This window comes from Erinaceus europaeus, chromosome 2 (assembly GCF_950295315.1).
Source record: "Erinaceus europaeus chromosome 2, mEriEur2.1, whole genome shotgun sequence".
Classification (NCBI taxonomy): domain Eukaryota; kingdom Metazoa; phylum Chordata; class Mammalia; order Eulipotyphla; family Erinaceidae; genus Erinaceus; species Erinaceus europaeus.
In genome coordinates, this window is record NC_080163.1 from 163,730,396 (window position 1) to 163,757,549 (window position 27,154).

The following is a 27,154-nucleotide window of genomic DNA, read 5'->3' on the forward strand; positions in this document are numbered from 1 at the left end:
TTTGTCTTAGTTTATGAATCGTTGTTCCTGAATAAAGAAATACAGCTTCCCTGCCCAGCCGTTGTCTCCGCGTCTCTGTTACCTGCCCATGAAGCTAGCCAGCCCGGCAAGAGCCTACGAAATTTTAACAACACTGAGGACATCAAAAGGCACTGCTAGGAGTGTGTGATAAGGTGTGTTCTCTGTGATCAGAAGGTGAGGTGAACTTTGAGTAAGTGAATCTTAAAGTAGGCGGCCATGTGGCATGCAGTTAATGGAGAGAAGTGTTGAGGTTTCTGTGGCTTGAGAGTCAAGAAGGGTACAACTTAGTCTGAGAGACAGTTTCTCCTCTTTGCTCACCTCTGTTGAGAGAGACTAACAAGAGGGTATCTTCTCAGACCTCCATCCAAGGGTGGGGGAAGTTCTCCCTAAGCTCTATCAAACTTACACATAGCCCCAACATTCCATAATGCCCAACCAAAAAGGTAAGTGTACACCTATGTGCATAGCAGCACAATTCATAATAGCAAAAACCTGGAAGCAACCCAGGTGCCCAACAACAGATTAGTGGCTGAGAAAGCTGTGGTATATATACACAATGGAATACTATGCAGCTATTAAGAACAATGACCCCACCGTCTCTGACTCATCTTGGATGGACCTAGAAGGAATTATGTTTAAGTGAGCTAAGTCAGAAAGATTAAGATGAGTATGACATGATCCCACTCATCAACAGAAGTTGAGAAAGAAGAACAGAAAGGGAAACTAATGTAGGATCTTATTAAATCGAGTGTAGGGCACCAAAGTAAAAACCCTGTGGTGAGAGGGAAGGTGGACATATGGCTTCCTGGGGCAGCAGGGTGTACGTGGGGGTGGGTGGGATGGGACACAGTCTTTTGGTGGTGGGAATGGTGTTTATGTACACTCCTATTAAAGTGTAGTCATATAAATCACTATTTAATTAATATGAGAGGAGAAAAATTGATTGTATGTCTCAAACTTTTTAAAATACAGACTGAGTCTTTTTAATACATAGGCTGAGTCTTTGATATGCTGACTCTCTCAAAAGTCTATACCACATAGAACAGAAACAACCAGTGGCACTGCTATATACAAGATGCTGAGTATTATACAGCAAACCCTAACAAAGGGACTTTTCAAAGTTAACCCAATTACCAAATAATGTGATGATAACAATAACTATCCATTGTTTTCTTGAACCCTAAGACAGCAGGAACCTCACATTTCCAATATAGAGCCTATATTTCCCCCAGTGGGATGAGGCCCACTTTCCTGCATGCTTCTCTTAATTCATGTCAAATAACATTGCAACTGCCAATCACAACCTAATCAACACTATGAGTGCCACTTCAGACTGTGTCCAGAGACTTCAGGTGTGGAATAACAACCCTTCAGCTTCATCACTCAGGTGAGACCTTTCCTTTCATAGTATTCTCTAATTCCATTCCAGGTGGTCCACTACCCAATAAAGTCCCCAAACCTAGATATAGACCAGGTCCTCTAAGATAGAGCATATGTTCACATGTGTGCATAAACCAGGGAAAAATTATACCTGAAAGCAGAAGTACACAAGAGTCTGCAGTGAGTACCCCTCCAACACTTCATCTGCACTATTCCAGTCTTTAGGTCCATGATTGTTCAACAATTTGTTCGGCTTTATATGTTAACTCTCTTTTCAGTCACCAGGTTCTGGATACCAGCATTATGCTGACCAGACTTCCCTGGACTGATGACCCCACCAATGTGTGCTGGAACTCCACTTCCCCAGAGACCCACCCTACTAGGGAAAGAGAGAGGAAGACTGGGAGTATGGATCGACCAGTCAACACCCATGTTCAGTGGGGAAGCAATTACAGAAGCCAGACCTTCCACCTTCTGCAACCCACAATGACCCTGGGTCCATACTCCCAGATGGATAGAGAATGGGAAAGCTATCAGGCGAGGGGATGGGATATAGAGATCTGGTGGTGGGAATTGTGTGGAGTTGTACCCCCTCCTATGCTACGGTTTTGTTAATGTCTCTTTTCTTAAATATATTTAAAAAAAAGATGAAGTAATCTCCTTTGTAATATTGCAGTCAGAACTCAAAAGCATGGTGTTGAATGAGAGAATCCAGAGAAAGAACAATAATGAGTGGTCTTACCTATAGGCAGAACTTAATAACAGAAAACAATAAGGGAAAACACAAGATGAAACTTGGACTGGGTATGGTATATTGAACCAAGGGAAAGCAGGATTCTGGGCAAGGAAGTTAAGGGATAGGATGAAGGGAGATTGGGAATCCTGATGTGTTTCCTAGACACCAATCAAGAAGACATGAGGGCAGGGGAGATAGCATAATGGTCATGCAAACAGACTCTCATGCCTGAGGCTCCTAGATCTCAGGTTCAATCCTCCACACCACCGTAAACCAGATTTGAGCAGTGCTCTCACAGAACCAAAAAAAAAAAAAAGGTGAAGATGAGGTGAGATGTTGTGCTTATGTGTTAAAGACTATACTATAAAATACTAATTCCACCAAAATAAATAAAATGGGCTGCATTATAACATTCATAAGAAAATAAATTGATAATAGTTATATACTTTCTTTCCAATTTTTTTGTTTAATGTGGAGCTGAAGATCAAACCCAGTACCTCATACAGTACCTCTTCCACTGAGCCTCTTCTTTAGGTCAATTCATTATTTTATATTTGTATGAACAAGAGAAAGCTTGCATGCAGGAGGGAGAAGAAACACGAAAACACCACTCCACCATCTATGGGGTTTCAGTTGTCTCTGCCATTAGTGTTTTTGTGTGGTGCTGGGAGTTGAACTCAGGGCCTCATATATGGAAGGCATGTGTTCTTCCTGATAAATTACCTACCATTTCTGTTTTCTAATTTTTCTTTTTTACTAAAGTTTGCTTATACATATTGTCAACAAAATATATGCAATGCTAAGTATACCATTCTTCATTTCATTTCTAGTCAATTAGATGAAAATATTAAAATATAATAAATTCAGTATTGCAAATGTGAGAACAAAGAATGAGTACAGTTATAGTCATTAATTCAGAAATAAAATTTAATAACTTTAAACTGTGTTTTTAGCATAAATTAGTTTAATAACATACACTCTAAACAATCTCAGGACCTGTTTTCAGGAAGAATTCAAAATTGAAATTGTTTGAAAGGTATAAATTTATTATATTGTAATTTAGTCTGAGCCATGTAGTAAGCACAAATATAAAATGATAGGTTTACAAGGTAAAAACTATATAGTACCTTTCATTGCTAAAATATATTAATGCATTTCCTAAATCAGCTAGTCAATTGCTTTTCTGATGCGTCTTAATGTTTTCTTAGAGTGTAACAATACTATTTCTACTAAAAAGAAAGTTAAACATTCTTTTCACACCTTTTCATCCCCAATATATCTTATTAGTTATAAATTAATTTTAATAGCATTAAATTTTATTCCAACAAGCAAAGATTTGGTTTGATAAGCTATTTGATCATAAAACATGCAGTGGTAAACTTTCAATTCATGAAGCATATTTATTTTTCAGTAAGCATTATTACTGTAGTTGGTATAATCATGAGGGTTTTTTTCAGTTCACTGAAATAATTTCTACTGTTGATTGTGACATAAAAGAGATTCCATAACTGTCTAGGAGTTGGCAATCACCTCACTGTACAATCAACTCATACACTAAATGGCTACCATAACTTAACTTCACTGTAAAATTTAGCACGCTTCTAGAAAATGTGTCACAATAGAATTAGTTACATCCTCCACACTAGCTAACCAGACATGGGTTGTCATTGCTTGTCTTCACTTCTCCTTCTAGCAGCAAATTCATCACAACTTTCGTCAAATAGCTGCATGTTCCTCTTTTTCCCAGGGGAGGAGTGTTGTAAAAGGAAGTCATGTCATCCTACAAAGGAAAACAGTAAGCAAGTTGTTTGAATTATTGTTTGTAAAGAGTTGACAGGTAAAATCAGTGTCAGCCTACAGGGGAAGTAAATTCACAATTTTTTTCTCTTAGAAAAAAATATAAGCTTCTTGAGCTTTGCTTTCATTTTCCTAAAGTGTCTTCTCAGTATATAAAACAAAGACACTTTTATTATTCTCTTTGCTGATAATTTTTATTTACTTGGAGAACCTTTTTACAGATGAGCATAAAATATTAAACAAAGAGCCTGGAAGGGACTACATTAGGTAATACACAGCACTAGTGTAGCTTGCTATGCATGCCTATCCAGCCCAGAATTTAACTTGATAGCCTTCTGGAATCTCTAGTTTTTCTCAGGTAAAACACATTTTTAACTGCTAACTGCATAAAGGAGATTTATCTCCTTTTAGATTTCTTTTTAGTCAGAATTCCATATCTGAATTGACTGGTAATTAACTAGAATGTAACATTAACTCTTTAAATAACTGAAAAACCCTCTTGGCCCTCAAGAATCTGTTTTCTGAGGTAGATAAAAGAACAGAGATATTTTGAAAAATTGTGACAATGAAAAAAATTTACAAAAAACTATTTTCTCTACTTACTTGTTTTTCAACCTCCTTTATTTGGCTCTCATCTTTTTGAAATTCATGAAATGCTTCTTTCACCAATTTGTCTAGATCTACTTTGTCTTGGAATTCTAACTCAGGGTTTCTTTCCAGCACAATGGATACAACCATTAGTAACTATAAGACAGAAATTGATAAGTAATTATATAAACCAGAAATGTAGCACAATTTGGACATGAGTTTACTCTTTAATCATATTAATTATGATCCTTGTAGCCCCTAATGTATTCTACATGATGAGAGGCTAGAATATCTGTGATTGGACTCTTCCTAATATTGAAAATTAGTAGCATGTGTTCTGTTTGGACAATTTGTTTTTTATTGTGTGAATGTCTCTGACTCTATAGAAATTCTTCTGGTTAATTAGCAAAGCTAATTAACTCAGAAAAAATGACATTTTTAGTTGTGCACACAGTACATAATGCCCTATTTACACAAGTCTGAAGTCTTTCTGGCCTTTGGGTATCAATCTTTGTAGTAAAGACAATAAAACTAGTGTCCAGTCGAGAAGAGGTTGCTACTGAAGAGGCAGTTGGCAACATAGTCAAAGAAGGCAGGTGAGTTGAGTGGGGACGCCTGATCCAGGCTCATTATCAAATGACTTGGTGCTTAGCATTCTTAAAAGAGTATAAATATGTGACCACCTTGTAGTTTCTGATGTTGGATATCTGGGTTACTTCCAGGTTCTGGCAATTACAAACTGTGCTGCTATGAAATAGGTATACATATAGCTCTTCTGATATATGTATAGTATTTTTGTGTTTTTGTTTCCTTTGGGTAAATTCCCAGGAGACAAATTGCTGGGTCATAGGGTAGGTCCATTTCTAGTGTTGAGAGAAATCTTCAGACTGATTTACACATAATGGTTGGACCATCTTACACTCCCACCAACAGTACAGAAATGTCCATTTCCCCCCTATATCCTCCCCAAAACTTGTTGTTTCTGTCTTTTCTTATGCATGACATTCTTACAAGTATAAAGTGGTATCTCGTCTTTATTTGCCTTTCTCTGATGATCAGTGACTTTGATTACTTTCTCATATATATGTTAGCCCTCTGGATTTCTTCCTCAGTGAAATTTCTGTCCAGCTCCTCACCCTATTTTCCTCTCTTTTATGGGGTTGTTGTTGATATACTTCCATGTGCCTTGACTTGGTTCAAGAATGGCCATTATCAAAAGGTATGGATCAAAAGAAGAAAAAAGGAAAATAAGCAGAACCCCAGAGGTTCCAAAAAAGACCTTACTGATCTCAATCAAATCAATGCAACCAGTGCTACCTCAACATGTTTCACTTTGAACTGTGTTCAGAGATGCCAGGCCTAGGATGTCCACTCTCCAGTTCCTATTCCCAACTCTGAAACCATCTTCCTAGAAAATACTTTCAGCCCACCTGCATGTTAGCTACCAGACTCAGGAAAAAATTAGTAAAGTCATGGGCCTCTTGGAATATATTTAAAATAGATTTCCTAGCTTTTTCCAAAATGGAGACACCCCACATCTCATCTGCTATATTCTTACCTTTAGGTTCCTGATTGTTAAAACAATTTGTTCTAGTTTATCTTCTTTTTAAATTTATTAGTGATTTAATAATTATCAACCAGATTGTGGAATAAGAGTGGACATCCTAGGCCTGGCATCTCTGAACACAGTTCAAAGTGAAACATGTTGAGGGGTACAATTCCATACAATTCCAACCACCAGAGTTCTGTACCATGTCCCTTCCAGAGGAGGCTTCCCTATTCCCTATTCTACTGAGTATGGACCAGAGATCTTCATGAAATGCAGAAGGTAGGAGGTCTAGCTTGACTAGTCAATGCCTATGTTTGCTTTCTATCTTAATGCTTTTCAGTCAACAATTTGCAGATGCTACTGTGATGCCAACCTGACTTCTCTGGGCAGACAACCTCACCAACGAGTCCTGGAACCCCACTTCCCTAATGCCCTATCCCTCTAGGGAAAGATAGGAACAGACTGGGGGTAGGGATCAACCAGTCAATGACCATGTCCAGTGAAGAAGCAATTACAAAAGCCATACTTCCCACTTTGTGCATTCCATAAAGCTCTTTGGTCCATACTACCAGAGGAAGCTTCCAATGGAGGAGATGGAATGTAAAATTCCGGTGGTGAGAACTGTGTGACTTATCCTACAATCTTGTCAGTCATTATTAAGTCACACACACACACACACACACACACACACACACACACACACACACACACACACACACACACACGGTGTATTGCGCCAAAGTAAAAGACTCTAGGGTGGGGTGGGGGTGGGGTTCATGTCCTGGAACACGATGGCAGAGGAGGACCTAGTGGGAGTTGAATTGTTATGTGGAAAACTGGGAAATGTTATGCATGTACAAACTACTGTATTTTTCTCTCCACTGTAAACCATTAATTCTGCAATAAAGAAGTTAAAAATTTAAAAAATGGCCATTTTCTCCAGTACTCAACCAGAGGAGATGTAGATTTTCTCCAGTACTCAACCAGAGGAGATGTGGATTAAATGGCATAAGACCTCTGGTCTTATTAGATGGCAAGAGACCTTTGGTCTCCTATGCAGTTTCCCTTATCATATTTTTTAAAGGAATAAATAGAAAACAATTCTTCAGAAATCTTCATTTCTTAATACAAACCTCCACAATAATTTGTCTGTACTTTGGCTGGTCAATATTTCCCAACATGTCTTCAACAAGGAGTGAGAAATTCATCTCATACATAGTCATATCTGACAGTGTTGGTTGCTGAAAAAAAATAACTCAACATTAACATGCTGCTTCCCATTTAATAGAGTTTCATTTTCTAATCAATAGTCCTTTTCAGTTTCTATAAAATCTTAGAGAGCATTTTCAGTTATATTACTGAACTTAATATATGTCAAGCTACAGAAGCTAGCCAACTGACTGCTATGATAAATTAAACCTTGTGTTTTTAGTAGTTATTTTCATTGTATGATGTTTTAGGAGAAAAGGACTATATTAGAAAGCCACTTTTATACACAAAAGGAACAACCAAAAATTGAAAAAACAAATATATTACATATTGCTTTCTAAATTAACACAAGAAGTTATGTTTGGTGTCAGATGTTAGCATGTAAATTACTTGCTATTGAATTTACATCATCTTTGTGGCAGGTTCTTTCTGAGCTGGCTGCATAAAAATGCAAACAAATAGGGAGTCAGGAGGTAGTGCAGTGGGTTAAACACATGTGGTGCAAAGCATAAGGACCGGCATGAGGATCCCTGTTTGAGCCCCCAACTCCCCACCTGCAGAGGAGTCGCTTCACAAGCTGTGAAGCAGGTCTGCAGATGTCTATCTTTCCCTCCCCCTCTGTCTTCCCCTCCTCTCTCCATCACTCTCTGTCTTATTCAACAGTGATGACATCAATAACAACAACAATAATAACTACAACAACAGTAAAAACAACAAGGGCAACAAAAATGAAATAAATAAATATAAAAAAAAATTTTAAATGGAAACAAATAAGCAAAACAATATAGATGCAGAAATGGCTAATACAGAAAAAAGCCACGTTAAAGAATTTTTTTCTATTCTGCAATTTATAATTCATTTAAAACAAGAGTATCACATAGTCTTTCATTTACTTTTTACAAAACAAATATAAGCTGCAAATAAACTCAAATTGAAATCAAAATTGGTTTATGGTGAATAGCCTTCAAAGGACAGAAGGGAAGTGGCAGATGTAAGGTATACATGATAAAAAGCAGATGGAGTCACCAGAATTATTACCAGAAATGCAAAGATGATGAGTCATAGCTATTTGATTTTTACCTGAGTTATAGTTTGTAGTAAACTTAATCATAGGCTTATGACATTAACTATTAAAATTGATTCCAAAAGGAATTTTCCCTTTCTACCAAGTGTTAGCAATATTAGTCTGCCTCAGTCCTATTTTCAATATAGTCCAACTACTGTGTTCTATAATATAATTGAACATATTAATTAGGTAGCACCTAATTTGGGGGAAAACTGAGGCCTGGTTGTTGAATACACTAATTATATAGCTGTTTTTGATGTCTAGTGATAGGATTAATGGATCATAGATAGGAGGGAAGAATCTTTCCCAGATTCACATAAAGTTGTTTTTAATACATATGCCTCATTTGAAAAGTCTGCCTACGGCTGGGAATATGGCTCGGCCTGTCAATGCCCATGTTCAGCGGGGAAGCAACTACAGAAGCCAGGCCTTCTACCTTCTGCATCCCACAATGACCTTGGGTCCATACTCCCAGAGGGTTAAAGAACAGAAAAGTTATCAAGGGAGTGGATGGGATAGGGAGTGCTGGTGGTGGGAATTGTGTGGAGTTGTACCCCTCTTATCCTATGGTTTTGTCAGTGTTTCCTTTTTAGAAATATTTTTTAAAAGTCTGCCTACTATGTATCTATGATAAACAAAAAAGTTCCAATCAAGTTTGCATAATTTCATTTGAAAAGTATATCTAGTTACTTTTCTACTATGATAAATAAAAAGAGATATTAATCTTGTTCATTTTCCTATTCTCTGAGATAAGGTAAGCAGTAAAAAGAGGTTAAGAAAAAAGGCTCTGGGAGTCGGGCGGTAGTGCAGTGGGTTAAGCGCATGTGGCGCCAAGCGTAAAGACTGGCGTGAGGATCCCGGTTCGAGCCCCGGCTCCCCACCTGCAGGGGAGTCGCTTCACAGGTGGTGAAGCAGGTCTGCAGGTGTCTGTCTTTCTCTCCCCCTCTCTGTCTTCCCCTCCTCTCTCCATTTCTCTCTGTCCTATCCAATAATGATGACATCATCAACAACAATAATAATAACTATAGCAACAATAAAAACAAGGGCAACAAAAAGTAAATAAATAAATAAATATAACTTTAAAGCACTCTGTCCATTTGGCAAAGCAAATATTTTATGTAAAGGGATGCTAAGATTAAAAATTATGAGAAACTCATATTGGGGAAAATCATTTCCAATCCAATTGATTACACTTATTTCTTTAGATACCACTGACCCCCCCATCCCTACACACACACTTTGAATATTTTTAGGAGACAGAATGAACATACAGAAGGTTTGCAAGGCAGAGGGGGTAAAATTCTCCTATCAGAAGTTCGTATTACTGACAAACACTGTGGGGTTTTACCTGTGGCAAATGCTTCCCAGATACAATGATGCCATTGGGTGTGCGCTCCAGGATCTGCCACACTCGGTCATAGAATCCAGTAGGAGTTCTATTCAAAGACCCATCAATCTGACGCTTATTTAGCCAACATCTGTAGAACAAAGAAAAATACCCAAGTTGAAAAACATGCTTGTTATAGTAGAAAGTAGGACTTTCAATAAGGATTAAATGGTTCAATTGAGTGAGCAACAAAAGCCTAATTCCATCAAGGATGCATATCGAGCAGGTATTGCAGAGGTTACCAAACATTACATTGCAGTAAGGGAAGCTTTGGTGTTAAGGTCCCTTTAATACTCTCCTTTTTTCAATTTGAAAAGGTTGACCCTGAGCAGTGAAGCTTCAGTGATGACAAAACATAAGCAAATCACAACAAATACCAGAGCTTGAAGGAAAAAAAAATACTCAAATGTTTAAAAAAACTTAAGAGGCAGAATGTTATTCTTTATTCTCTAGTAAATTTTTAATAAGGTTGCTAGTTTGCAGTGAGTCAATAAATGCAGCAAGCAAGTAGCCCTAAAAAGACACCATAAAGTACCTAATGAAATAGTTTTTACTTAGATCTAGACATCCTCCTCACATACTTCTTATTACACTTCCCTCAATTACTCCAAAGCTAACTTTGTAAGGACTACAAAAGCTGAATCTTATTTTAAAGTATGCAAGAGACTGGCATACTTTAATGATGATTCTTTAGTCACTACAAGGACACCCCATCAGCTGGGGCCCTATTCAAGGAGCCCTGGGATTCCCACGCAGACATGATAGGCCTAGACCTCTAACAGATCCCTCCCTCCACTGTCACTAGTCATCAACATCAGTAACAACATAACAGTATGTTCCTAGCAATAATCACAGAATGTGAACTCAGACCTACAGAGATGCAGAGGGTACATAGGCTCCTGTGCTGAATATGGGCCCCAGATCAAATTGAAGGGGTTTACAATTAACAATAATTATATACTTTTCCCATATTTGGGAGCTACTCTCTTTGCTGATCTAACTTTCTAGTCCTTTTTCCAACTATGACATCATCTCCCCAGAAAATAACCTGGGTCCGCCTACATATTAGATGTCAGGCTCAGCCAAAAACTAGTGAAGTTATGGGCCCCTTAGAATATATCTAAAACAGACCTACTAGCTTTATTCAAAATGGAGACTAAAAATTTTCATCTGCAATATTGTTTTTAGTTTCATAATTAGTCAACAATTTGTTGTGCTTTATATCTTAACTCTTTTTCAGCCAACTGGTTCCAGATGCTAACATGATGCCAACCTGACTTCCCTGGGCAGATGACCCCACCAATGTGTCCTGGAATCCTGCCTTTCCAGAGCCCTGTCCCACTAGGGAAAGAGGCAAGCTAGGAATATGGATTAACCTGTCAATGCCCATGTTTATCAGGGAAGCAATTTCAGAAACCAGACCTTCCACCTTCTGCACCCCATAATCACCCTGGGTCCATACACCCAGAGGGATAAAAAATAGTAAAGCTTTCAAGGGAGGAGATAGGATATGAAGTTCTGGTGGTGGGAATTGTGTGAAATTGTATCCCTTCTATCCTATGGTCTTGTCAATATTTCCATTTAATAAAGAAAAAAAAAAAAGAACTAGTAAAGTCATGGGACCCTTAGAATATACCTAAAATAGACCTACTAGCTTTTTCCAAAATGGAGACTCCAGATCTTCATCTGCAATATTCTTGCCTTTAGGTTCATGATTAGTCAACATTTTTTTCTGTTTTATATCTTAACTCTTTTTAAGCCACCAGGTTCCAGATGCTACCATGATGCCAACCAGACTTCCTTGCGCAGACGACCCCACCAATGTGTCCTAGAATCCCATTTCCCCGGAGCCCTTCCCCACTAGGGAAAGAAAGAGACAGGCTGGATCAACCTGCCAATGGCTAGGTTCAGTGGGGAAACAATTATAGAAGCCAGAGCTTTCACTTTCTGCACCACATAATGATCCTGGGTTCATATTGGTAGACGGATAAAGAACAGGAAAGCTTTGGGTCCAGGTGGTTGTGCACCTGGTTGAGTGTACATGTTATAGTGCACAAGGACCCAGGTTCAAGTCCCCAGTCCCCACCTGCAGGGGGAAAGCTTCACGAGTGGTGAAGCAGTGCTTCAGGGGTCTCTCTGTCTCTCTCTCTCTATATATATATCATCCCCTTCCCTCTCAATTTCTGGCTGTGTCTATCCAATACATAAATAATGACTTAAAAATTTAAAAAATACCTACTTTAAAAAAAAGAATAGGAAAGCTTTCAGGGGGGCAATGGAGTAGGGAGTTCTGGTGGTGGGAACCATGTGGAATTGTACCCCTCTTATCCTATGGTCTTGCCAATATCTCCATCATATAAATAAATAAATAAAATTACAAGGTTGCTCACCATATGACAAAAAGACCTTCAAATTTGCAAACCAATGCCAATAAAAAACAAAGGAATAGCAACCAATAGCACAGCTATATACAAGATACTGGGTACTGTACAGCAAACCCTAACAAAAGGACTTTTCAAAGTTAACCCAATTACCAAATAATGTGATGAGAACATTAACTATCGACTGTCTTTTTGAACCCTAAGACAGCAGGAACCTAAAGTCTCCACTATAGAGCCTCTACTTCCCCCAAGTCCTGGAACCCTTGGATAGGGCCCACTTTGCCGTATGCCTTTCAATCCATATCAAATAATATTGCATCTGCCGATCACAACCTAATCAAAACAATGCCACCTCAACATGCTTCACTTCAGACTGTGTCCAGAGACTTCACGTGTGGAATGACAACCCTTCAGCTTCATTACTCAGGTGAGACCTTTCCTTTCATAGTATACTCTAATTCCATCTCAGGTGGTTCACTTTCTAACAAAGTCCCAAAACCTAGATATACACCAGTTTCTGTGAGAGAGAGTATATGTTCACACGTATCCGTAAACTACTGCAAAATATATGCCTGAAAGCAGAAGTGCACTAGAGTTTGCAGTGAATATCCCCCTAACACTTCCTCTCCACTATTCCAAACTTTGGGTCCATGATTGCTCAACAATTTGTTTGGCTTTGTATGTTAACTCTCTTTTCAGTCACCAGGTTCCAGATGTCATCAGGATGCCGGCCAGGCTTCCCTGGACTGAAGACCCCACCAATGTGTCCTGGAGCTCAGCTTCCCCAGAGACCCACCCTACTAGGGAAAGAGAGAGGCAGACTGGGAGTATGGACTGACCAGTCAACGCCCATGTTCAGCGGGGAAGCAATTCCAGAAGCCAGACCTTCCACCTTCTACAACCCACAATGACCCTGGGTCCATGCTCTCAGAGGGATAGACAGTGGGAAAACTATCAGGGGAGGGGGTGGGATATGTAGATTGAGTGGTGGGAATTGTGTGGAGTTGTACCCCTCCTACCCATGGTTTTGTTAATTTATCCTTTCTTAAATAAAAAAAAAGGAATAGCCAGTTAAAATTAAATGTAAATAATGCTAGAAACAACAAAATGTGAACTCCATCCATGCAGGTATGGTAATCCTAAGGACTGGTTAATAACGTTCATATGCTTGTGTCGGAAAACAGTTTGACATTTTATAATAAGTGTATGAAAGCTCAAAAATTATTATGTACCTAGTGAAGTTACCTTCTTTTAAAACTTACAAATGTCTAATATTCCATGAATATCACTACTGAGAAATTTTATATACAAAAAATAATCTTATGTATCATAAGAATCGCAAAGTAGTGATAATTCAAACTCTAGTTCTATTTTTCAAAGCTGAAGTGTTATACCTTAAAGTTATAACATTTTATTTACAAACTGCTATAAGATACATACTTTGTGGGGGTTGGGCGGTAGTAAAGCGGGTTAAGTGCATGTGGCGCAAAGCGCAAGGACCAGCTTAAGGATCCCATTCGAGCCCCTGGCTCCCCACCTGTAGGGGAATTGCTTCACAGGCAGTGAAGCAAGTTTGCAGGTGTCTATATTTCTCTCCCCATCTCTGTCTTACCCTCCTCTCTCGATTTCTCTCTGTCCTATTCAACAACAAATGACATCAACATCAACAGCAACAATAATAACCACAATAAGGCTACAACAACAAGGGCAACAAAAGGGGGGAAAAATGGCCTCCAGGAGCAGTGGATTCATGGTGCAGGCATTGAGCCCCAGCAATAACCCTGGAGGCAAAAAAAAAAAAAGATACATACTTTGCATAATTGTAAAGAATTCACAAATGATAAAGTAGTATATTCTTCCCAAAGCTAAGATGGGAACAACTATATATTTTTTTTATACTTGCTAATAAAAAGGCAGAAGAACTAGTTATATCATCAACAACAAGGGAGGTATGTGATGACCAGTACATTTATAGGTATTAACATATCTATGCAGGACACAGGAAACAAAAGCCTTTTTTATGTTATGTGCTCCAAAAAGACTGATGAAGTTTTATGATTATGTGAGAGAGGCAGCTTTGTTTTCTTTCATTTTCTTTTTTAAAATTAAAAAAAAATTATTTATAAAGAGGAAACACTGACAAAACCATAGGATAAGAGGGGTATGGGGACCGGGCGGTAGTGCAGCGGGTTAAGTGTGCATGGCGCAAAATGCAAGGACTGGTGTACGGATCCCGGTTTGAGTCCTGGCTCCCCACCTGCACGGGAGTTGCTTCACAAGCGGTGAAGATGGTCTCGAGGTGTCTCTGTTTTTCTCTCTCCCTCTCTATCTTCCCCTCCTTTCTTGATTTCTCTCTGCCCTATCTAGCAACGACAACAATAATACTAATAACTACAACAATGATAAACAGCAAGGATAGCAAAAGGGAAAAAATTAGCCTCCAGGAGCAGTGAATTTGTAGTGCAGGCACTGAGTCCCAGCAATAAACCTGGAGGCAAAATAAAAGAAGGGTACAACTCCACACAGTTCCCACCACCCTCCATATCCCATCTCATCCCCTGATAGCTTCCCTATTTATCCCTCTAGGAGTATGGACCCAGGGTCACCATGGGGTGCAGAAGGTGGAAGGTCTGGCTTCTGTAACTGCTTCTCCAATGAACATGGGCAGGTGGATACATACTCCCAGCCTGTCTCTCTCTTTCCCTAGTGGGGAAGCAGGGCTCCAGGACACATTGGTGGGGTTGTCTGCTCAGGGAAGTCTGGTTGGCATCATGGTAACATTTGGAGCCTGGTGGATTAAAAAAAAAAAGAATTAACATAAAAAGGAGAGGCAGCTTTTTTAAGATTAGCAATTTCTTTTAGTGGGTCCAGAGTTGCATGAGTAGGGTATGCTAAAGAAAAAACCTGAAGATACAATCATTCTTTTGCTTTGCTTTACTTTAGAAAATGGATTTGCAAACAAATTATTCACTAGCCTATATACAATATCATGTTTTAAACTATCAAGTAGTGATATAATCATAGAATAACATAAGAAGAAGAAATGGTGAATATTTACAGTGAAATAATAATTGTAGAGAATTTTTGTTTTCTAGATTTTTAATTTGAAAAATTAGGCCTACAAGAAAAGTTAAAAAACAAATGAAAGGGCTGAGGTAGATAGCATAATGGTTATGCAAAGAGACTCTCATGCCTGAGGTTCCAAAGCCCCAGGTTCAGTCCCCTACACCAATACAAACCAGAGCTGACCAGTGCTCTGGAAAAAAAATAATAAAAGTCTTCTTGCATTCATTTTACTCAGTTTCCCTCTACTTTTGTTTTCTTACACAACCCCTATAAATAATAGTTATTGAAACAACAAAAGGAACATTGATATAGTGCTACTATTTTTAGATTTTATTCAAACTTCACTACTTTTACCACTAATGACCTTGCTTTGGTCCTGGGGATACAGTCAAAGAACCCACTAAACATTTAGTTCCCCTATTTATGTTCTCATTTGTGACAGTTCTTTAATCTTCTTTTAACTCTCATGACTGTGTCACTTTAGAAATGTTTGTTGTTAAAAAGCTTCTTCACAGCAAAAGCTATTATCAACTAAACAAAAAGACACCCTACACAATGGGAGATCTTTATGCAACATATTTAAGATAAAGGACTAATAACTAAAATGCAGAAAGAACTCAGTAAACTTAGCAACAACAAAAAATAACCCATTAGAAAATAAGGCAAGGACATGGACAGAAATTTCATTGAGAAAGAGGTCTATAGGGCCAACAAATGCATGAAAAAGTGTGCAAAGTTACTGATTATCAGACAAATCCAAAAACTGTTGGAGATGATGCAGGGGTAAAAGACACTTTTGTACTGGTTGTGGAGATGTAAATTGGTCCAATTCTTGTGGAAAACAGTCTGGAGATTTTTCAGAATACTCAAAATGGACCTACCCTATAACCCAGAAAAATCTCCCATGGGGATATACCCAAACAAAACAAACACATCTATTAGAAGAGATCTACATAAACATATGTTTATAGCAGCACACCTTGTAAAAGCCAAAACTTGGAAACAACCCATATGTTCAAAGACAGATGAGTGAATAAGAAAATTGTGATATGGCACTTCTGGAGGCGAGGCTATGGAGCAGCAGCAGCTGTGTTTCTCTCCTCTCCTCTCCTCTCTTCTCCTCTCCTGGGTCAACGAGGAATACCAAAGGAGACCACCTGGGACCACAACAAGACAGTACTAGAACGACTTCAGGAACCCACCAAATCACCAGTGAGTGCAAACACATGTGGCTCATGGACAGAGAGGAGTCTAGGGAGAGATTAAGTGGCTGGTAATAGTCTGGCAGTTTACCAGTTGAGACACCACCTCCAGTCTGTTTCACAAAAGAGGGAACAGCTGAAGGAAGGAGAGGACTCCCCTAAGACTCACCAAATATAACTGTGAGTCTCCATTGCTACTGTTCTCAAGAGCTGGAGCAGCAGGGGGGAGGCCCTGTGCTGACACCAGGGGATAGAGAACTAACCAGGAAACTCAGGAGGCCTAGTGTGGGGCTGTGAGAGTCTCTTGGCATAACCACTGGGTTATCTCTGCCCCACCCTGATTTATCTCTTGGATAGGAGTGATGGACTAAGCTAAGAAGCCTACTTATAGTTTAAAACCCCTCAGGCTCCCATAGCCTACAGGGAAGAAAAAGAACAAAAGAGGCTTTTAAACCACTGTGCTACAATTCAGGAATTAAAATAATATTGAAACAACTGTCAATTTCCACAACTGTGAACCCTTTAAGTACCCTACTTAGACACAAGTCAGTCAAGGCAAGAGTGATCAGTAATTTGAAAAGTACTGAGAGAGGGACCTCATAACATACTATATAAAATGGTTAAACCAACAAGAAGAAATATTGGAGAAATGAACCAGGACAACAGTCCAGCAAAACATCACCCAAAGGTCAAAGCCCAAAATAATGAGGTCAGCATCCAAACACTAATTAAGGAAATAATCACAGGAGTGAGTAAAGAGTTTGAAAGAATTGTCATCAGAAATGCAGAAGCAACAAATGAGACTGGAAGAAAACACTAATTATCTCAAGGTTATTAGAGAGATGAAAGATGAAATAGCTGAGCTAAGAACAAAATTAGCTGAACAAGCTAAAACAGAATCAGAACAGGGTAACAAAATAGATGAACTCCAGAAAACAGTAGAGGGGAGAGAGAATAGAATAAATAAGGCTGAAGACAGAACTAGCAAGATCGAGGATGAATTGGAGACAACTTAAAAGAATTAAGAGATCTCAAAAGAGATGAAGAGATACTGAAACCAACAACAGAGGCATATGGGATGACTTCAAAAGAAATAATATATGCATTATTGGCTTACCAGAGGAAGAAAGAGAGGAAAGGGAAGAAAGCATTCTTCAGGACATAATAGCTGAGAACTTCTCTAGTCTACACAAGATAAAAGACATAAAGGTTCAAGAAGCCCAGAGGGTCCAAAACGGAATTAACCCAGACCTAAAGACACCAAGACACATCATATTTAGAATGGAAAGGAATAAGGAATAAAGAAATAAAGAAATCTGAAGGCTGCAAGACAAAAACAAAGAGTCACCTACAGAGGAAAACCCATAAGATTAGCAGCAGACTTCTCCACACAAACACTACAGGCAAAAGAGAATGGTAACATATCTATCGAGGGCTCAATAAGAAAGGCTTTCAACCAAGAATACTGTATGCTGCTAGACTGTCATTCAGACCAGATGGAGGCATCGAAACCTTCTCAGACAAGCAAAAGTTCAAAGAATCAGTTGAAGGTTTTATAGAATTCGTTTGTGAAGCCATCTGGTCCAGGACTTTTGTTATTGGGGAGATTCTTAATAACTGTTTCGATTTCTTTCTGTGTAACTAGTGTATTTAGGTTTTGTAGTTCTTCTTGGTTCAGTTTTGGAAGGACATATGTTTCTAGGAATTCTTCCATTTCTTCCAGATTTTCTAGCTTGGTGGAGTATAGTTCTTCACAGAAGTTTCATACGATTTTCTGGATTTCTGTGGGGTCAGTTGTAATATCTCTTCTATCGTTTACAATTTTATTAACTTGAGTCTTCTCCCTTTTTTGTTTAGTGAGTCTGGCTAGGGGTTTGTCAATCTTGTTCAATTTTCCAAAGAACCAACATTTGGCTTCACTGATCTTTTGTATGGTTCTCTCATTTTCAATGTTGTTTATTTCTGCTGTAATTTTAGTGATTTCCGTCCTTCTGGTTGCTTTAGGGTTCCTTTGTTCCTCTTCCTCTAAGTCCTTAAGGTGTGCAGTAAGGTCATTTATTTGAGTTTTTTCTTGTTTTTTAATATGTGATTGTATGACTATGAGTTACCCTCTCAATAGTGCTTTAGCTGTGTCCCAAATATTTTGATAGCTTGTGTCTTCATTTTCATTTCTTTCAAGGAACATTTGATTTTCTTGCTTGAGTGCATGTTTGACCCAGGGGCTATTAAGCAGCATGTTGCTGAGTTTCCAAATTTTGTGATTTTTAGTAATTTTCTGTTTCTTGTTGAATGTTAGCTTTTTTGTTTCTTATTTTCTATAAGTGCTTCAGAAATACAGATTCATACTCTTTCAAAATATATGACTTATACAAATTTAATGCGATAACCATCGAAGTTCCATCAAGCTTCTTTAAGAGAATACAACAAAAATTACAATCATTTATCTGAAACCAGAAAACACCTAGAATTACCAAAATAATCTTGAGGAAAAGAAACAGAAATGGAGGCATCACACTCCCAGATCTCAAACTATATTATAAGGCCATCATCATCAAAACAGCCTGGTACTGGAACAAAAATAGGCACACAGACCAGTGAAACAGAATTGAAAGCCAAGAACTAAACCCCCACACCTATGGACATCTAATCTTTGATAAGGGTGCCCAAAGTATTAAATGGAAGAAGGAGGCACTCTTCAATAAATGATGCTGGGAAAACTGGGTTGTAACATGCAGAAGAATGAAATTGAACCACCTTATCTCACCAGAAACAAAAATCAACTCCAAGTGGATCAAGGACCTGGATGTTAGACGGGAAACTATCAAATACTTAGAGGAAAACATTGGTGGAACACTTACCCACCTTTGTTTCATCTTTGATGAAACAAACCCAATTGCAAGGAAGACTAAATAAAGCAGAAACAAACCAATGGGACTACATCAAATTGAAAAGTGTCTGCACAGACAAAGAAACTATCACACAGACAAAGAGACCCTTTACAGAATGGGAGAAGATCTTTACATGACATACATCAGATAAGAGACTAATAACCAAAATATACAAAGAGCTCAGCAAACTTAGCACCAAAAAAGCAAATGACCCCATCCAAAATTGGACAGAGGATATGAACAAGACATTAACTTCAGAGGAGATCCAAAAGGCTAACAAACATATGAAAAACTGCTCCACGTCACTGATTGTCAGAGAAATGCAAATAAAGACAACATTGAGATACCACCTCACTCCTGTAAGTATGGCATACATCAAAAAGGACAGCAGCAACAAATGCTGGAAAGGCTGTGGGGACAGAGGAACCCTTTTGCATCGCTGGTGGGAATGTAAATTGGTCCAGCCTCTCTGGAGAGCAGTCTGGAGAACTCTCACAAGGCTAGACACAGAACTTCCATATGACCCAATAATTCCTCTCCTGGGGATATACCCCAAGGATTCCATAATGCCCAATCAAAACAATGTGTGTACACCTATGTTAATAGCAACACAATTCAGAGTCCAGAGTGCTAACCATTACACGATGGAAAGCAACACAATTCATAATAGCTAAAACCTGGAAGTAACCCAGGTGCCCAACAACAGATGAGTGGCTGAGAAAGCTATGGTATATATATACACAATGGAATACTATGCAGCTATTAAGAAAAATGAACCCACCTTCTCTGACTCATCTTGGATGGAACTAGAAGGAATTATGTTAAGTGAGCTAAGTCAAAAAGCTAAGGATGAGTATGGGATGAGTATATCTCCTTTTATTAAATAAATAAATAAAATTGAAAAAAAAAAGAAAAGAGGGGGTTCCTGGAAGATGGCGGACTGAGAAGCTGCTAGTGGCTTGAGCTCTGACCACATCTTTTGGAAATGGTAGGATTTTCTGCCTTTAATAGGCCAGTCAATAAGGGGTCCTAGCGGTGACACCAAGGGGGTGACTATAACTTAATTTGGGTTAAAAAATAGAGTAGAAAAAAAGGGAAATTTTTTTTATTTTTAAATTATTAACCCCAAAGTGCACCTACTTCCCCTCCCCCCCATAACCTGTACCTGGGGACCAGCTCCTAGCAGGCTCCCCTGCTGAGCTTCTGTCTTTACCAAGATTCCTCTCCCACCAGGGAGTATCATTCATTCTAAGTCTATTCTCTTCTGAAACCTCTGGCCCTTTTTTCTTTCCAACCCACCCCACCATACCCCACATAGCTAATTAAATAATTAAAAATAAATAAATAAAAAACTCTTTCCTTTCACCACTCTTTTATTACTGTTCTTTTTCTTATCTTTTTCTTTTATCTCTCTCTTTCTTTTTTTTTTTCTTTTTCTCATTCTTGTCATCCTTTCTTCCTTAATCCTACAGCTTCCAAAGCCACGGGCCCCATCCCCCACACAACCAAACAGTGTGCTTTCACTGAATCACTGATACACGTTTGGGAATTATTTGGGGGAAGAATTCTGACTCATAGTGGACTCTCACTGCGAGTATCTCTGCTCAACTTCCCTTCCTCCTTTAGCTACCCATAGAATATACAGTAGATAGTAGATTTGCATAACTGTCTATTTCAGCTATCCTTGTCTAGTCCTGAGGTTTTTTTTTTAATTTTTAATTTTTTTTTTTATTTCTTAACAATCAGCTGCCTCTGATCACAAGGTTTGAGGTAATCTGGGACAGGGTTTTTTTTTTTTTACCCTGCTCTATTTTATTATTAGTATTATATAAAGGCATATATCTTCCCCCCTTTAGATTGATCAGAATTAACTCTTAGGGTATCTTTCATTGCTAGGGTAGTGGGCATCTTATCTATTGTGGGAGGAACTTGTCTCCTTACTCCTACCTCCTCTACAGACTCTGCCCTTACTGCTCCTCCTAGCTAATTAAAAAATTAAAATTAACTTAAATTAAAAATAAAGTAATAAAAAAAACTTTCCTTTCACTGCTCTTTAATTACAGCTCTTTTTCTTATCTTTTCTCTCTCTTGTTTCTTTTTTTGTTTTGTTTTCTTTTTTTTTTATCTTGTCATACACTTCTTCCTTCTTCCTTGCCTTTCTGAATTTGTGAATTATTTTGGGGAAGAAATCTGACTCAGAGTGGACTCTATGTGTGTATCTCTGTTCTACTTCCCTTTCCCCTCTTGTTACCCCTAGAATATACAGTGGATAGTAGATTTGCATAACTGTCTATTCTTGCTATCTCTTCTTTCTTTTCTCTTTCTTCTTCACTGGGATTTGGTTACTATTTTTTCACAGACTGGAGACATTGTTTGGCTAACTGGTAGTGATTAAACGGCTTCAATACTTGCTTCAGTTGCTATTGTAATTCCTGAGGTTGGTGAGTGCAATTGTCATAAAGGTATTTAGTACAGTGTTGCTTGTACTCAAGACACAACAACTGAGGAACAACAGAGCCTAAAAAAACAAAAACATAAATCAAAAAACTGGGTAGATCAAAAACAAATAAAACTGCTACTCCAATGAATGAAGACAAGAGCCCAGAAGAAACTACAAATCAGGCAGAAGTAACCATAGATAAGAAAAGGATGCAAGCAATAATAAACTTATTAATCACAGAAATGAAAACAACATTGGAGGAAAGGAATGGCAGTATTAGGGAAACAACAGTTGAGACCCCCAAGGAAAATACTGATTATCTTGAGGCAATTAGAGAACTGAAAGCTGAAATAGCTGTAATGAAGAAAGAAGCTGAGGCAAGGGAAAGCAGACTAACAGAAGCAGAAAACAGAATTAGTCAGACAGAGGATGAGTTAGAGAAAACTAAGAAAGAGGTGAAAGAGCTTAAAAAGAGATTGAGAGACACTGAAAACAACAACAGAGACATATGGGATGATCTCAAAAGAAGTAACATTTGTATAATAGGCCTGCCAGAGGAAGAAAGAGAGGAAGGAGAAGCAAACATTCTAGAGGAAATAATAGAAGAAAACTTCCCAGACCTGAATAACAGAAAGGACATTAAGATTCAAGAGGCCCAGAGAGTTCCAAACAGAATCAACCCAGACCTGAAGACACCAAGACACATCATAGTCACAATGAGAAGGAGTAAGGATAAAGAAAGGATCCTAAAGGCTGCAAGAGAGAAACAAAAGTCACATACAGGGGAAAACCCATAAGATTATCTGCAGACTTCTCCACTCAAACTCTAAAAGCCAGAAAAGAATGGCAAGATAACTGTTGAGCCCTGAATGAAAAAGGGTTTCAACCAAGGATAATATATCCTGCTAGACTTTCATTCAAACTAGATGGAGGAATCAAAACCTTCTTAGATAAACAACAGTTAAAGAAGGCAACCATCACCAAACTGGCCCTGAAAGAGGTTCTAAAAGACCTCTTATAAACAAGAACATCACTATAATACTTGCAATATATCAGAGCTAACAAATTTTTTTTTGAACAATGGCACTACAGTACATTAAATCCATAATATCAATAAATGTCAATGGCTTAAACTCACCCATCAAAAGGCACAGGGTGGGGGGATGGATCAGAAAACATAACCCATACATATACTGCTTGCAAGAATCCCATCTGTCACAAAAAGATAAACACAGACTTAAAGTGAAAGGATGGAAAACTATCATACAGGCTAACGGACCACACAAAAGGGCAGGAACAGCCATTCTCATCTCAGGTACGATAGATTTTAAACTAAATAAAGTAATAAAAGATAGGCAAGGACATTACATAATAATTAGAGGATCAATCAGCCAAGAACACTTATTAACATCTATGCACCCAATGAGGGACCAGACTTCCCTGGACTGATGACCTCACCAATATGTCCTGGAGCCCCACGTCCCCAGAGACCCACCCTACTAGGGAAAGAGAGAGGCAGGCTGGGAGTATGGATCAACCAGTCAATGCCCATGTTCAGTGGGGAAGGAATTAAAGAAGCCAGACATTCCACCTTCTGCAGCTCACAATGACCCTGGGTCCATACTCCCACAGCAACAGAGAATGGGAAAGCTATCAGGGGTGGGATGGGAGATGGAGATTGGGTGGTGGGAATTGTGTGGAGCTGTACCCCTCCTATCCTACGGTTTTGCTGATGTCTCCTTTCTTAAATAAATTTTAAAAAAAGAAAGAACCAGCTATCACCAAGCCTCCCTTAAGAAGTTTTGAAAGGTCTCCTATAAACAGTCAGACCACCATAAATAGGCCATTAATCAGAACACTCTAAAACTCTACAAAAATGGTGTTAAAATATCTTAAATCTTTAATAGCAATAAATGTCAGTGGCCTGAATTCACCTATTAAAAGGCACAGAGTAGAAAGATGGATCTAAAAACACAACCCAACAATATGCTGTCTACAGGAAACCCAACTAAATCAACAAGACAAACACAGACTCAAAGTGAAAGGAAGGAAAACTATTATACAAGCCAATGGACCACAAAAAGCGGCAGGAACCTATTCTCGTATTTGACAGGATAGACTTTAAAATAAATAAAATTTAAAAAGGTAAGAATGGGAATTACTTAATGCTCAGAGGATCAGTCAATCAAGAGGACTTAACAATTATTAACATCTATGCACCCAATGAGAAGTCATCTAAATACATCAAGCATCTATTAAAGGAGCTACAGCAATATATTAACAGCAATACAGTAACAGTAGGGGACTTCAATACCCCACTCTCTCAACTTGACAGATCATTCAGGAAGAAAATTAATAAAGAAATGAGAAACTAAAGGAGGAGCTAGATAAACTAGAAACACATGAAAACTGCTCCAAGTCTTTGATTGTCAGAGAAATGCAAATAAAGACAACAATGAGATACCACTTCACTCCTGTGAGAATGTCATACATCAGTAAAAGTAACAGTAGCAAATGCTGGAGAGGTTGTGGGGTCAAAGGAACCCTCCTGAACTGCTGGTGGTAATAAAAAATGGTCCAACCTCTGTGAAGAACAGTCTGGAGAACTCTCAGAAGGCTAGAAATGGACCTACCCTATGATCCTGCAATTGCTCTCCTGGGGATATATCCTAAGGAACTCAACACACCCATCCAAAAAAGACACATATGTTCTTAGCAGCACAATCAGTAATAGCCAAAACCTGAAAGTAACCCAAGTGTCAAACAATAGATGAGTGGCTGAGCAAGTTGTGTTATATATACACAATGGAATACTACTCAGCTATTAAAAACAATGACTTCACCATTTTCAGCTAATCTTGGATGGACTTTGAAAAATCCATGCTAAGTGAAATAAGTCAGAAACAGAAGGATGAATATGGGATGATCTCACTCTCAAGTAGAAGTTAAAAATCAAGATCGGAAAAGAAAACAGAAGTAGAAACTGAACTGGAATTGATATATTACACCAAAGTAAAAGACTCTGGGGTGGGGGGGGTTGAGAATACAGGGACTAAAAGGATGACAGAGGACCTAGTGGGGGTTGTATTGTTATTTGGAAAACTGGGAGATATTATGCATGTACAAACTATTGTATTTACTGATGAATGTAAAGCATTAATTCCCCAATAAAATAAAAATTAAAAAAAAAAACAATAATAAATAAATAAATAAATGAAAGAAAGAAAGAAAACTGTGGTATGTATACACAATGAAATCCTATCCATCTGTTAATAATAAGGTCTTTTTTTTAGCCTTGTATGGACCTTGAAGACATAATATTAAGTGTAACAAGTTAGAAAGTGAAAGAGAAATACTGAGTGATCACACTTATAGGTTTTCACCTATAAGAAATAAAGTCAGAAAGGGAAAATGAAGTGAAACTTGCACTGGGTGTGGTGCATTGCACCAAAGCAAAGGACCCTGAAAAAGAAGAAGGATGGAGGCGGTTGATGGGACCTTGGGACCTTGGGCCCTTTTGCATAGTGCATGAGAAGATGAATAATTGTAACGTGTCTACAACTAAACTGTAAATCATGAACCCCCCTGTAAAAAATAAATAAGTATATAAAAGATGTATTTTGGCATCAAAGCCTTCATAAACAACATACACAAAAAATAAAAAGGAATGTCAGTTATTTTGTAGATGCAAAGTTTGATTTTGCATGTCTTCTCATGATTAGAGATAGGTTATGAATTTCTGGCAAGAATACCCAGAAGTGGTTATGCTTTTTACAGATTTGCCCTTCTTTTGTGTGTGTGTGTGTGTATGTGTGTGTTTATCTCCAGGGTTATCACAGTTTTTTTTTTTTTTTAACCTCCAGGGTTATCCACTGCTTCTAGAGGCCATTTTTTCCTTTTTGTTGCCGTTGTTGTTTATTGTTATTGTTGTTATTTTATGATTGTTGTTGTTACTGCTGTGGTTGTTGTTGGACAGGACAGAGAGAAATCGAGAGAGGTGGAGAAGACCGAAAGGGGGAGAGAAAGACAGACAACTGCAAATAATGCTTCAATGCTTGTGAGGCGATCCGCCTGCAGGTGGGGAGCCAGGTGCTCCAAACAGGATACTTGCACTGGTCCTTGCGCTTCATGCCTGCACCCCTTCCCTTCTTGTGTCTTCCTGCAAAAATGAGCAGATTTTTCCTCTTTCTTACATGGATTGTAGCATACTGCCAATTTTATTTGGTACTTTGCTGTTATGATAAGGCCAAGAATATACTGAGTTTATTTGAAGTTTATTATTGTACAATATGTAAAATACGGATTTGATCTAGTGTTTTCCTAAATGGATACTCATTTGTCCCATGATGACTTACTTTCCATCCTTGATCCAGTGATTTGCCAATCGATGGTAAAAGTGATGCCACCTTTACCACACATTAAATTTCAGTATGTCCATCAGAAAAGATAAATCTAATTATCAAATATGTAACTAAGAACCATTATTACCTTCCATTCTGTTGGGGCTGGAGAATATCTAACAGGAGTTGTTTTACTTCACTTGGTGACATCTGATATAAGTCTGTAGCTAGCTTGTCTCCACCACGGATCTGTAGTTCATATTTCATAGCATGGATAATCCACCTGAAACAAAACACAGGGAGCATGAATGTATAACCCTCAAAATAAAAGCACCTTGTATTTTTCATTGCAATGCTTGTGCTTTACAGATGCCTTTGATACCACTCACACATTCAGAGAGGAATAACAAAATAGGTTATTTGAATTTACTAAACTACTAATACTATTACTTTCATCAGAATGATGTAGCATGACCAGACTCTTAGAAATGAGGCCTGAAAATATAGTTAGGTAGTAAATCATGAAAACTGGTAAGTACTTGGGTTGTTAACAAATGAGATCCTACCAAATCATGAAGATGTATTGTGCACATACAGCTGCCATACTGTTATTTCTTAAATAGCTTATATATAGAAATACAGGGACAAATCATCTTAAGAAATGGGATAAGAAGATGGGGATTATGGTTGTGTAAAAGATTATCATGCCTGAGGCTCTGAGGTCCTAAATTTCAATCTCCAGCACCATCTTAAGTCAGATCTGTGAAAACCTTTGGTCTGTTTCTCTCTCTCTCTGAAAAATAAAATATATTTTTAAAAGAAATAGAATTGAATATGCTATTATACAGATGTTCTTATTGGAAAAAACTTGCTTTTTTTTTTACCAATGTCCTTTAGTTTGCATTAGAATTCTTATGATGGTGGGGGAAGAATATACACCTTTAAGTACAGGGACAGAATTATAACGTAATTAAACTAGTATATTAGAGAATATACTTTAATTAACTGATTTTGGAAGAATCTACCTTTTAATAGATATTTAAATGCTTTTTGCACCTATCTTTTAAAAATATATGTTTAATGTAATAATATAATCAAATATAA

The 27,154-nt window shown here is 38.1% G+C and overlaps 1 protein-coding gene across 7 annotated transcripts in view; it reads right to left on the reverse strand.

The window, feature by feature from the left end:
• Nucleotides 1-2,929: 2,929 nt before the first annotated feature.
• The window catches only part of PHKB (phosphorylase kinase regulatory subunit beta), a 258,964-nt gene continuing 234,739 nt past the window's right edge, over nt 2,930-27,154 (reverse strand). For all 7 annotated transcript variants that reach the window (XM_060185615.1, XM_007536683.2, XM_007536681.3 and 4 more), the window contains 5 exons: nt 26,199-26,333; nt 9,695-9,824; nt 7,205-7,312; nt 4,538-4,678; nt 2,930-3,917 (listed from right to left, as the gene is read on the reverse strand). In XM_060185615.1, coding sequence (XP_060041598.1) covers nt 3,780-3,917; nt 4,538-4,678; nt 7,205-7,312; nt 9,695-9,824; nt 26,199-26,333 — 652 coding nt within the window. In that variant the 3' untranslated portion in view covers nt 2,930-3,779. The remainder of the gene's footprint in view (nt 3,918-4,537; nt 4,679-7,204; nt 7,313-9,694; nt 9,825-26,198; nt 26,334-27,154) is intronic.